This window comes from Fringilla coelebs (assembly GCF_963513975.1).
Source record: "Fringilla coelebs genome assembly, chromosome: 4".
Taxonomy (NCBI): Eukaryota; Metazoa; Chordata; class Aves; order Passeriformes; family Fringillidae; genus Fringilla; species Fringilla coelebs.
Window position 1 is genome coordinate 68,743,910 of NC_140032.1, and position 13,601 is coordinate 68,757,510.

At 41.0% G+C, this 13,601-nt stretch overlaps 1 protein-coding gene across 3 annotated transcripts in view; it reads right to left on the minus strand.

Moving 5' to 3' along the window:
- Nucleotides 1–3,041: 3,041 nt before the first annotated feature.
- The window catches only part of USP53 (ubiquitin specific peptidase 53), a 28,564-nt gene continuing 18,004 nt past the window's right edge, over nucleotides 3,042–13,601 (minus strand). For all 3 annotated transcript variants that reach the window (XM_084203759.1, XM_084203757.1, XM_084203758.1), the window contains 3 exons: nucleotides 12,292–12,365; nucleotides 7,487–7,598; nucleotides 3,042–6,705 (listed from right to left, as the gene is read on the minus strand). In XM_084203759.1, the coding sequence (XP_084059885.1) occupies nucleotides 5,715–6,705; nucleotides 7,487–7,598; nucleotides 12,292–12,365 (1,177 nt within the window). In that variant the 3' untranslated portion in view covers nucleotides 3,042–5,714. The remainder of the gene's footprint in view (nucleotides 6,706–7,486; nucleotides 7,599–12,291; nucleotides 12,366–13,601) is intronic.

Below are 13,601 nucleotides of genomic sequence, written 5' to 3' on the forward strand. Positions count from 1 at the left end.
CAGGGCTTTGGCTGAGGCGGAGCGGTGCCTGAGGCGGGGATTGCGGGGTTTTCCTGAGGCGGGAATGGGGGCTTTGGCTGAGGCGGTAGGAGCGGGTCCGTGACTGAGGCGGGAATGGCGAAGTTGTGCCTGAGGCAGCGATTGCGGGGTTTTCCTGAGGCGGGAATGCCGGGGCGGTGCCTGAGGCGGGCGGGGCGGTGCCTGAGGCGGGAGGAGCGGGGCTTCGGCTGAGGCGAGAGGAGCGGGGCCGTGGCTGAGGCGGGGATTGCGGGCTGTCCTGAGGCGGGAATGGTGGAGCCTTGCCTGAGGCGGGAGGGCCGGGGCGGTCCCTGAAGAGGGAATGGCGTAGTTGTGCCTGAGGCGGGGATTGCGGGGCTTTCCTGAGGCGGGAATGCCGGGGCGGTGCCTGAGGCGGGAGGGGCGGGGCTTTCCTGAGGCGGGAGGGGCGTGGCCGTGGTACGTGCGCTCCGTTCTCATTGGCGCCACACCCGGAAGAGCGGCTGCCGCCTGCGCGGTGGGGCCGCCGCCCTCATCCCCCTTCCGCCGAGGAGATGGAGGCGGCGGCGCGGCGGCAGCCGCGGGAGCCGGAACGGCAGGAGCGGGAGCAGGACGATGGTGGGCGGGTGATGTCACGATCCCTATCGGGACAGTCCTACTGGCTGGACCTGTGGCTCTTCATCCTCTTCGACCTAGCGCTTTTTCTGCTTATCTACCTGCTGCCCTGAGGGCGCGGCCCAGGTGAGGAGCGGCGGTCGGGGGGCGGTCGGTCTGTCGGTCTGTCGGTCGGTGAGCCCCGAAGGGCTATGCCCCCTGGAGGAAAGGGTCCGCTTCAGGAGCGGGCCCCTGGAAGCAGCCTCGGCATTCCCACAGCCCCGCCTCAGAAGGCCTCGGGAGCACAAATGCCTCTCAGGAAACTGGAAACTGATTCCAAACCACCCCAGCTTTATTTATTTGTTTGCGAGATTTATTATCCGCTCTTTGTTCAGGAGGTGTGATTGATGCTCCTTACATGTTAGTATGTTCTGAAAAGCTGTGCAGCGCTGCGAACATAACCAGACCTTTCCTGTTCCCTGTAGGGCCATTGCCACCGAGGGAATTCTCACCTATATCGCACCTTATGAGCACAGGCGGTGGAAGAGGAGGACCATTTGTGCGGGATGAGCAACCGGGAACACGGCTCCACTTGAGTGTGGGTGGAGGAGGCGCGTTTTTGTACTGCACCGTGATGGATCTGTGTGTCACAAGTGTCCTGCTCGTGTGTGCTGAACTGTGCCTTAGAGGTCACGAACGACAGAACTGATGTGCTTTGTGATTAGTGCCTAAAGGTTTGTTGGGCAGACATGGAAGTATGCACTGTGTGAATGAAATCCACTGAAAGGACACCCTGCAGAGTGGCTGAGAATAAAACCCAGCTCTTCTGTACACTGAAGTTGTAGCTCAGACCTGTTCCCTCAACACATGAAGCTTGGCCAGCTGTTCTGCTTCCAAAAAGTTAATCCTGATGGGTTGAGACTGGTTGGTTTTCTATAATACTTTTCTCTGTTTTTTCTTTCTTTACATTCAGCAGTTACTAAGCCCTCTCCGGCTCAGTCTTTATAGATATAAATATATACATACATAAAGATGCCAGTGTTTAACCCAGCAGCAGTGTCCTGTCCTCACTTACTGATTAAGATAAATCAGGTTCTGCTTTCCTTGCTAGAAACTGTGAAGGAGGAGGTTACAAAAGCAGCCTTGAGTCACTGCCAGATGACACATAAATATCCCTCCTCACCGCCCATGGATGGTGTAAGTAGACAGGGACAGGTAATTAAAAGGTTTCAACATCAATTTCCTCTGTCTCACTAGAGGGAGCCTTTCAAACTTGTGTTAAAGGAAAGAGCCTTTTGCAGTCTTTGGAGAACAAAACACAAGCTGAGAACATGGAGTGAACGTTTTGCCAGGGCACATTTTGGGGGAAGACAGTTTTCAAGCTATGGCTGAAGGGGATTCAGTTTTCTTTAGAATTTTTCCTTTGGGAATTCTAATTTCCACTTCTGAGAAGTACAATCCATGCTTGGTGTTAATTTTTTTTCCCAGGAGTACATATAACAAAATAACTGGATTGCAGAGACTTGGAAGTGCAATGGTTCAGTGTCTTTGCACACAATAAATGAAAATGGACCAGGATGAGGTTAAATAGGATTGGGAATGCAAAAGTGGACAGATGCTCTTTCCTTTTATTTTTATTCAGTTGTGAAGACAATTTTGCTGCTGGCAGGGGTTTGTTTGAAGTGTCAGCCCTGTGCTGTCAGAAGAGAGATGCTGTGCCCTGCTGGCATTTATCATCGTGGCTGCTGGTACCTGTGAGATCAGGGTGGTTTCAGAGATCTTGACTCAAGGTGCACAGGAGCCCTGAACTGTGACTGCATTCTCACAAACACCAGAATGGGGGTTCCAGATTTCAGGCCATTAAAAAGACAAGCTCACCATTCACTACCTTTTTTTACCCTCCCTTCTGGCATGATATCACAAGTGAAATCCCCAGGGAACAACCTATTGGGAAATGACTGTAATATTAGTCTGTTAGTCCATTTCTTTTTTAATAAGGAAGACAGGGGAGATTTAAAGGCTATTAAAGCTTAGGAAGTTGAATTTCAAGCTATTTTCCACTAATTTAGTTTTCTCCTTCAGCCAGATCCGACACTACAGGTTTTGTTTTTCTCAGAAAACATGAGATTTCCAAAGTGCAGGCTGATGCTGCACTGGGCTCTGGCTGTTCCATAGGCACATGGAGCTCCTAAGTACAGAGATCCAGGTAAATTTTACTTAGCCCTAGTAAAGATAGTAAGGTAGCCCATGTATCTGTCAATCACTTGTCACCAAGTCTGAGAATTATGGTATAAAAATGGCTTTATGCATTTCATAGCTGTTAAATAAGTTTAATCTATTTAACAGCTTTATGTACAAATACGTCAGAAAATGAATTTTACTGTTCAGAAAAGGTGAGCAGACCACCATCTTCACAAAAACTTTCAACAATCAGTTAGCAGAATTATCTGTCATGTTAAAAATGTCGTTCTGGAAAGCCAACTTTTTTTGTTGGTTTTTTTTTTTTTTTTTAAGAAACAAAAAGAACAGACCACAAAGATTTTAAATTTTTATCTTGGTATTTTCAACAAGTAGAACTTTACAAGTAAATAATTCTAAAGACTGAAAAATATATTAATTACAAGACTCATTAATAGCTTTACTGTTACAAAAATTGTCTAGGCTCTTATACAAATCTATAGCTGGAGGGGGACATTTATAAAAAAATAAATAGGCACCCTAGGTAAGTTAAAACGAGTTATCACATATTAGTTAGCAAATATTACATACATACATACATGGAGTGCAGAGGCAAATATAAAAATGAAGGTGCCTTGATTAGCTGTCTGTTTAATCATGAAATACCTGGTAAACATGGGTCACAGAGGAAGCTGTCTGGTAAGATTGCTCCGAGCTAAGCAAGGAAACTGAAGTACACCTAAGTTACTGCAGCTACTTTAGAGAGGAGTTTACCAGTTGTGCTTACTGGGAGCAGAGTTCATTGGTATCAGTAAGAGGCATTCATATTGCTCATGGTACACAAGTATCAACATTGCTATGCATGTTTAAAAATAAGTGTTCTAACATCATTCACAGTTGTTGCTGTGCTATCCATACATAAAAATACTGTCATTTCAAATACAAGATTTTTTTGTTCTTTGCAAAACAATTTTACAAATTATACATTATTTACAAATTCCAATAATCTTGGTTTTTACACAGGTATTAGAGGACAGTTGTACTTAACTGGCTATGTATATTATGTAACATGGCTAGATGAACTAGAAAAGTTTAATTTACAGGTTCTGAAATCTCTCTTAAAAATATTACAATAGGAATCACCCAAGTTCCTACATTTTTAGTGTTCCTCTGTATTCAGTTTATTTTCCTACAAAAGGATCATTGTTTAAGTTGCTGTTTACTAGCAGCCATACGGAAACATGCATAGTATTTTCACTATAAATTCTAGAATTCATTTTTTCCCCAAGTGCTACAACAAATTTTGATCAAGAAGGTAGAAAGGTTAATCTGAGATACCTGGTTTGTTGCATATATATATAATGTTCCAGTTCTACTGTAAGGTACATGTTATTTAAAAGAAAAAAAACCTGACCTTGCCACAGAATAACCAAAACTACTGTTTAAATGTTTACCTTGGATAATTGTGCTGAACAATTGCCATCATTTGGTTGAAGCACTAAAACAACATGTACGTAAGGTTATGAACATGAAAAAAAGCTTTTCTGATTTCTTATTATTTTCATAATAAAAGGCATTGATGTTTAGGTGTAATCAGCAGCACCCCAAATTAACACTCCCATGTGAAAAATGGAAAAATTTTACCTTTTTAGGTTGTGCCTAAAGCATAGGCTTTGCTATGCTGCCTCAGCACCCAGCAGATGGTTCTGTGCACTGATTTAACTAAACAGATAAAAGCCAAATAAATCTTCCTCTTTGCTACTGAGATAAGTCAGGTTAACAAAACACAAGGTAAATTCCAGAGCTGCCAAAACTGGAGACAGAGCAGAGAAAGAGGAACCTCTTCTTTCCTTGCCCCCTTAGCCGCCAGTCTGGCTGCACATTCAGCCTGACCTGCTAATGCAGATCTCATCCATGTGTAGGACTGATCCAAATGGGAAAACATGTTAGTAAAAAAAAAAAAAGTGAAAACAAAGTTAAATGTGTGATCCCCATGAACCTGGAAAAAAAGGGGAGTTTAATAAATAGCAGCATTGACTTTGCATGCAATTGTAGAATAAGTCAAAACTGAACCTAAGTAGGAATTACTTCTAAAATGTTACAAAATTAATCTTTCATAGTTGCATAACTCTGTATTTAAAATTAGCATCCTATTCTGTTATACTGGTTTGTAACTTAGGAAGTTAAATTTAATAAGTTAAAGTATACAGTTTAAAGGAACAAATCTGATGTGTTTTAAAATGTACACTAACAGAGCAGAGGTATTAATAGGAAAGCATTACTGCAGTTTACTTCCATTCCCTTTGAAAGTCTAATTCAACACTTGCAAACCAAAATGGTTTTTAAAGAAGTATTATTATTAAGGCTTTTCAAATAAAAAATAAATCCTCTGGGTAAACTTGCATTAAAGACACTTGAAGGTTTGTGAAAGCACAGACTCTGAGAGACATCGCTTAAAAAAAAACCATGTCACCTCCTGCTACCTCTGAGGATAAATACTGCTCTGTTATGACTTCATGTACTGCATTAGTTGTGGTAGCATGCTTATCCCTTTTGTGAGTCTAAGAACAGCGACCACAGTCTGAAGGAACACTTCTTACACTGCAGCTAACCACATCTTCTTACAGAATCAGTAACATCCAGCCGATCCCGCTGCTGCAAGGTGTGCACGCCCAAGGGACCACGTGGAATACAAACTGAAGAAGACAAGCTGAGTAACAGAGGTAAGCATTAAGGCAACTAGAGTAACAAATCCAAGAACCACAAGTTTAGCACCTCTTCTCTTCGCCTCTATTTGCATATTTGTTTGAACAGTTACAACTCCTAAGCAAGTACAGTCAGCTGAGTACCTGGTTGTCACACACACACACAGATTTGAGGTTGTGCCCCTTTACAGACATCATGAAACACTGAAGTCAGATCCAGGTGTGGGCTTCTTGAAGAACCTATCGACTGCAGTGTATTCCTTCTGCATTTGCCTTGTACCTCTGTTCGGGGGTGGGATGCCTGGGCTCCAGAGTGGTGGGGTATGTGGCATTCAGATCTACTGCAGCTGCTGGAGAATGCTTCTCCTTCTGGAAGCTTCCACTCTCTGTGAAATACAGCTTGGGTCTCTGGTGGTACTTCAGCCTGTAGGTGTCAGTCATGCAGCTGTCTACTGAGAAGTAAGTGGTTAGGGACACGCTGTCATTCCCATCTGCATAGGCAGGGCTGGGGCCCGTGTGACGAGATCCTTTCTTCAGCATGTTCTCAGACACGGTCCAGAACTCATTAACTGATAAGCGAGGTGGAGAATCCGGTTTATGAACAAACAATTCGTTCCCTGGAAAGGGCTCTTTAAACCTTTGTTCAGCTGGGACTGCACTTGCTTCTGCTGCAGATTTTGAAGGTGCACCTGTTTGCCTTAATGGACTATTTCGCAATGCTTCCGTTGATTTTACATCTGCTACCGAGTTATTCTCTGATCCTGCCAAAGTGCTCAGAGCGTATTTCTTAGGGGGTAAGGGGGGAGGAACGTTCTGGTACACGGCTTCAGGCACCCAGAGGGGATCTGCCCTCCGGAGCAGGTGCTCACTGGAAGGGGTGGGCGGCACCGCCGGCCTTTCCAGCAGGCTCTGAGGCGCACAGGGCACCAGCCCCACCTTGGGACCCAGAGTGTGATGGGACAGACTTCTTGGGTGATGGGACTGCTGGGCAGAGGGGGGAAAGTCGCTGTGGATGGGCTTCCTGCCACAGGCATTGTCTGGGAAGGGGTGGGGCACGCTGTCTGCACAGTACACCGGCACGTTGAGCTTCTCAAACCTCTCCGTGTGCAGCCACTCGCAAGGGTTCGGCTCGTTTGCCTTGTTCCTGCTGTCTGACTTCACAATCTCTTTGACAGCTGGCTGGAGAGCTGATGATGGGAAAAATTTCCTGTTGGTCTCAGGCATTTCAGCTCTAAAATACAAAACCACCCAGGATGTGAGTATCGGTAAAAACATATGAAAAGGCTCAGATAACAGGGATTTTTTCAAATACAGCCTTGGTAAAACTGCTGAAATAGTCAAACTGACAAGAGAGTTAGGATCTGTTCAATAGGATACAGCCCTTGGAGTTGGAGTTGTATTAAATTACTCCAGAGTTTGTTTCATTTGAAATGTAAATGTGCCCCAAAAAGGTAAGATAAATTCCCTTCAACATTCAGGACGAAGTCATATATGACCTCTGCTCTCTTCTAAACATCCTTGTGACTCTGATACATTGATTTTTCAAATACTGGTTGCTGCTTTAAGTTGATACATTTGTATTTACATTCTTCATTTTTCAGAGATACTGAGCACTTAGAGTCCATATTAGAAACAAGAAGATACAGCAGTAGCTTCTAAACACAAATTAACTCTCCTCCCTCTTCAGACAAACCTTTCAAAGCTTTATGGGGTGACTGCACTAACCACAAATTGGTTAATCACTGCCTGTTGCATATAATTCCAAACAGAAAAAGGTTAAATCCCTCTGTTTCTGCTAAGATGGTTTCAAACCATCTAAGCCAATAGGTAACACTGGCAGCATCAAAATTAAAGACACAATTTAGACACATCAATTATGCAAAATTCAAAAGGAATTGCCTGTCAAAAAGATTGAGTTCTTTAACTTGTCAGTGCTTAATATTGATCATTGTAACATAACAGAAATCAGTATTTCTTAAACTACTAGATAGGAATATGCCAGTACTGGTTACCTCTTTACTGGAGGACTGACCACCTGCAAATGTAAATCTGTTGAGAAACCAACATGAGGATGAGGTCTGTAGTTAACTTCAGAATTGATCTGGTCTTTTCTCAAATCTGGGGCTAGAAAAGAAAATATTTCAAAATTAACAGATGTACAATCTAATTCCTTCTTTGTAATTCCTCAGAGATTACAGAACAAACAAAACAGGACGATCTCTTTCAAGATTTGAGATTAATCAAAATAACCATTTTGAAGATAATCTGCACGATGTCAGATCTTAGAATCTGGAGGAAGTTTTCTGCATTTTCTTGTTACCAGAAAATAGGTAATTATCACAATTTTGAAGTCCTGTAGACATATTTTCAAGATCACCTTAATATTTCATCTGGTTTATGCACATTTTCAAAGTAAGCTTTTCTTAAAAGGGTATTTATTCAAACATCCAAAGTAATTTAAATGACAAAATAAGAACTATGACTTCCAAAAATTCACTACATGTTACAATAATTAAACAGAATGAATACTGCCGAGATTGGGGGTGGATTAGGTTGTTCTGTTGCTTGTGGGTTTTAACAACTCAAATCCTAGAGCAGGCTGTAAGGCTCACAGAGACACTGGGCAGACAAAGAGTGCTGTCACACACGTGCCCCAAACACACAGCACTGAGTGCCTGGGCCAGCACTACTGCACTCCCACTCCAGAAGCTCCTTTTATTCCCAGGCAAAGAATCATTCCCTGAAAATACAAGTTCTGAACAAGGCAGCTCCTAGTGAGCAGGAAATAAAGGAAGCATTGAAGTATTCATGTCAACACCACACAGCATAAACCACTCACTTGGCAAGTGACAAGCAGCGGTCTATTTGTTTAGAGATAGACACTCCAAATCTTCCTAATGCCATGATTAGCTCATTAATATCAGTCACCTCCTCTGAAGCCACTCAAAGGAACTGCTTCTTATTTTTACCATTATTATTATTAATACAATGGCTTATTTTGTCTATGTACAGACTACATATAACTGCTACACCTATTTTACTTGTTATTTCCTTAAATTTAAATATTTAAAGTCTTGGAACTTTAGACTCATGAGCATGCGAGCCAAAACCCCAACAACAGAGCAGAACTGAAGTGAAAACTTCGGGTGTTGCTGTTTGGTGATACTTGTTTTGAGGGTCATCATCTGCCCTATGTTTAGGTGACGTGAGACTAAAGACATGAAATCTTTGCCCAAGAACGCAGGTAGTAGAGGCTAAAGCAGCACACAGCTCAAGAGACAAAGCCCCTATATGGCTTTCCTCAAGTCCTGAGATGAAAAAATTTTAAAAGTCACAATAAACAATGCTACAACCTTAGAAATAATATTTATGGGAAAATATTCTTACTGAATGAGCCCATGCAAGGTACAACCTGAGAGTTCAAAACAGCCTGTGTGCCACGGAGCTGCCTAACAGCGAGACAACCAACAGTGAGGTAATATTTCCCACAGAAACATTTCATTCTGCCGCAGGCTGGGATGATTTCCCCTCCGAGCCCGACTCCCGGAGGAGCCCGCAGGCGGCCGGGAGGTGGCAGCAGAGGCCAGCGAGCGGCTCCCCCGGGCACATCCAGCCGCGCCAGGTGCTTTGTGCCCGCGGAATTCCAGCCAGCTTAAAAATAGATGCGTTATTTTCCCTTCTGCTGACAGGACAGCCATGCACGGTTAAAACCAGACGCCGGCTCGATTGGGAATCTTGGCTCTCCGTTCTCTGCAAACCTAAATATGGGACACAAGCCCTGCTCAGCTGGAGCCCGGCATCCTTATCAATGGGTTATTAAGAGCTGAGCAATAAAGGAAAGGTAATCGTGTTCTGACATATAAACCAGTCTGCTTTTAAGGTTTACAGACATCTATTTTCACAGCTGGGTAGTCAATCCAAATTTTCAAGAGATGAACATCCATTCTACAGGTAGGACTAAGCCCACAGGTAGGACCGGCAAGGTCTTGTCTAATTTATTTCCATTTACACAGACAGAACGTGCAAAAATCTACCAAGTCCAGCTTCTGTGGGGAAAAAAATCCCAGATGAAAATAAATACAAAACCCCTATGAAAACCTCCAACAAAGAATCAACTCCACATTAAATACAACTTCTTCTTTATGGGTTTTAACTGCATGCTTCCTGAATTTTTTTTAGCATTTCCTAAGTTGTCAATAAAAAACCCAGCCACAAAGCAGAATACTTTGTTATAAGAAATATTTGTGGGCAAATTTCTCTCTCTTAGCCCAGACATTTTCTGTATTCAGTTGAAATAACAGGCAAACTTATTGGAAGTTTAGGAAAAGTTGAATAACAGCCTCTCAGTCAAGGAAGTAAGTATGTTATAACTTGTCCAAAATGGAGTAGTATTTCTGAAATACAGTGAGCAGTCTTCTTTTTAAAAAAAGTAAAAAAAAATCCTTCTATTCTAGAAACTTTACTTTTGGAGCAACATTCAGTTGCAAAATCTTTGACATGCATCTTTACTTTATCATTTGAATACGCTCCAGTCAAGCATTCATTTCTTTCTCTTTCATGGTAAGTAAACTAAGTAGCTACAAAGCTTTAATTCTCTACTCATTTCTTTAGACTTGACATCAATGTACATGGACTGCACCATAAGGGTAAGAACTGGATTTCCTTAAGAGCAGTTGCATGTTTTAAATTATTACTATAAATGTACAATTTTCCTAAGCATATGAGCTGTCTTTTTCAGAGTTGTGGTTGGTTTGTGGGGTTTTCTGAAGTGACATATAAGCAAAGGCAATTTAGATTCTTCTTACACACTAACCAGATCTTTAGAATGATTCTAGATTTCAGAGTTGTCACATGCTATTGAACTGAACAATGGGAAAAAAACATTAAAACACAATGGGAAAACCATCAAAATTAGTAATCTTTCTTTAACTTGCAGAACATGAGGTTGGAAATTTTGCCCTCACACTGCTCATGTCTCAAGTTTTTCATGCTCAAAAAAAAACTTTGCCTCCTCAACTCACCACGTTCAAACTTCAAAACACAAAGTGATTAATATAAATCATGAATGCTACATCTGCTTACTCAATATTTACATTTTCCTGCCAAAATCTGACCACACAATTTAGGGATTGGCTTTGTGGGACCTTTGTTTCAGTAGTACAGTTATCCACTGCTTACTGCCTGTGGAAGGAGCAGCCACTTGCTCTCCCAATCACCATGTGATCCAGTATTTCCATCTTTATAATGTTCTGACAATAAGTTTATTTTTGTTAAGTCAGGGACAGAATCCCACAAGTGCCTAACAGCAGCCTCATTCAGCTCCAGTAAAAAAACAAGGAGCTGGTAAAGCACAGTTACACAAACGGTGGGCATAATTAGAAGTCCAACATTATTTCCATAAGAAGTTTTCCACACAAGAAAACCACTCAAGCATATTTTTTTTTTTGGAGTTGCCATGAGAGCTTAACAAAGATTTCTTACATTCCATTCCTCTCTCAGAAAGGACTGAGCATTTGTTTTTTAAAGTCCTGTTTTCTGGGAGTCTGTCTGGTATTTACCTACCAATCCACGTCTCGTTCATCATATTCAGAGGTGGAACACAAGGTAATACAACTGATACCTGTAAATGACTCTCTAGTCCTTGCTAAAGGTATTCTGACACACTTTTTCACAACCCAAAATCTGAGTCCAAATAAATTCTTAACCTCACATAAATGTAAAATTATCAAATTCTTCAGATCTCTTTTTGGTTCATTGATCACTTCCATTAGAAGTATCATTTTCCAAAATGGAGCTCAATACATGCATTTTTTTATAAGAACCTATTTAACAATTAGTTACCGAATAAGAATAATTGAATAGATGGGATCTTATCATCAATTTCTTTGTGGTATCTTGAAGGATCACATGGAATCACTATACTTTTTAAAAGAAGATGTAGGATGCATGTTGAAAGCTTTAAGTATTCTTAAGTACTCTCTCCAGAGAAGAATTCACTGCTTTAACCCACTCATTTTTAATGCCTGAAGAGTATGTTAAATGGTTTTCACTGGGTTTTTTCCCTTTTTCCTATCCAAATGTGTTTGATAAGAATAATATAGTACAGAACTAAAGCAGAATAAATCTCATGCAAATCAGATCCTTGCATTCCATGCTACTCATTTTTGGTTGGGTTTTTTTGTTTGTTTTGGGTTGTCAAAATAAGCAAATATGAAATTAGTTATCTTTCTGCACTAAAAAATAAATTAGAATAAGGACAGAAAAGGTAGAAATGGTGTGGCAACACCCCCACCCCCACTTTAAGTCCTAGGAGAAGCTATACTATACATTATTTGAAAAGAAGTATGATATCTATAAAAATCAAATGTTTCCTGAGGAAGTGGCCTAATATTTATTGCCCCTCTTTGTACAAGCACCCTCCCATTGTTTCAACAACAGCAGATAATGATTTTGGCTGGCCTCAGGCTGACCTATAATATTTCTATGCCAAGGCATTTATCAACTTCATAAAACCCTAGCAGACATATTAGTATGTAAAAGGAAGTAGACTTCCTTATTACAAGTGTTTCTTCCTGATACTGCTTCATATCTAGGAGGAAAACAAATGGTGCCACAGTCCACCCAGACATTTTAAAAAAGTCTTGCTTAGTATCCACCAAGAAATATCCTAGAGAAGCTTCTGGGAAAACGACAGGGAGTGAACCAAACTACCATGTCATCTCTGTTAGGAATTTTTGGGTTTTGGGGCTGGGAGGAAGCGAAATTCTGGTATATCTACAACAGTTTTTGAAAACTTGATTTTTATATAGGTTCTTACCATGGAAGCTTCTGTTCTGCTGGGGTACTGAATGTACCACACTGTCAGCTTTTTTGGTTGGCAAGTTCTGTTCACTGTAACAGAAGCATATATGTGATTACAGCATTGAAACTGTTGAACAGGCACCACTGGTCACCTAATCCAATTTCTTTGTAGGTATAACTATCTTAAGTGTAGCTTGTTAACCAACATTCCATCTTGTCCATTTTCCTAATTTGATAATTTGCTATTCATTAATTCTTTGTTTTGATAACAAATATTATTCTAAGTTTTGATTGACACTTGGTATCTCATTCATAGGGATTTTAATTTGAATTTTTCCCCCCTCTAACTGGAATAGAACTGGGAGATCACAGCTATAAACCCAAAAGGAGAGGGAAAAAAATTATCAGAGGATTTACTAAATCTTGCTGGTTTAGATAAGCAGAAAAAATGCATTACTAATCCAGATAGGGAGCTGACAAACACTGCCAATTTCTACCTTCTACAAGAGTAAGGCAGGGAAGAAGATACAGGGGGGCAAAAGTTCAATTGAAAAAAAAAAAACCTGTTATTGAAAGGACAGGAAAAGAAAAATACTGAAAGAAACATGAAGAATGGAAAACAGTAATATTTCCACTTTCTAAAAGAACTTTCAAGTAATTAATTTGCATTTTTTGGGGGGTTTACGAGGCAGTCTGAAAGATTAGCAGGAAACTTGTAGGTATTGCCAGCCAGTTGAAATTACCAGTCATATAAAGCATGTCTGGAAGTCCCAGGAAGTCAGTTGTATTTTGACAAAGTATGTTTCTTTTTTTCTTTAACGAATGCTTAAATAACAATGTAAACAGCTTCTTAATGGACTGCACTATTTGAAATTTATCATATTCTGTCTCACAAAATGACACATTTGGGCTCCCCAACGTCTCTACGGCATGCTTAAAATGAGACAGTTTCAACTGTGCAAAATCACTGTTTGAGGCAACCATCAAATCCTGAAAATACAACCATGAGTTGGAGTAGCTTTATACATAATTATGTCATTAACTAATAAAAGCCCATAAGGTTTTTGGGACAGTGGGATTTTGTACAATTTGGTGGGAGGGAAAGAGTGGGACAAAGGGGAGAAAGGTCAAGGCCCTTTCATATCCTGCTATTTGCCAGTCTCTTTTCCTGTGAAGTAATTTGCCATGAAATTATAGGTCTGAAAGTTTGCTTGCATCTAGCAAATCAGATCTATCAAAGAGACTAGGCTTGGGCTCCCAACTGTGCTCTTCCATTTTATGGATGCAAATAAGATTTGAAAGAAGAATGGATTATAGAAGGATCTA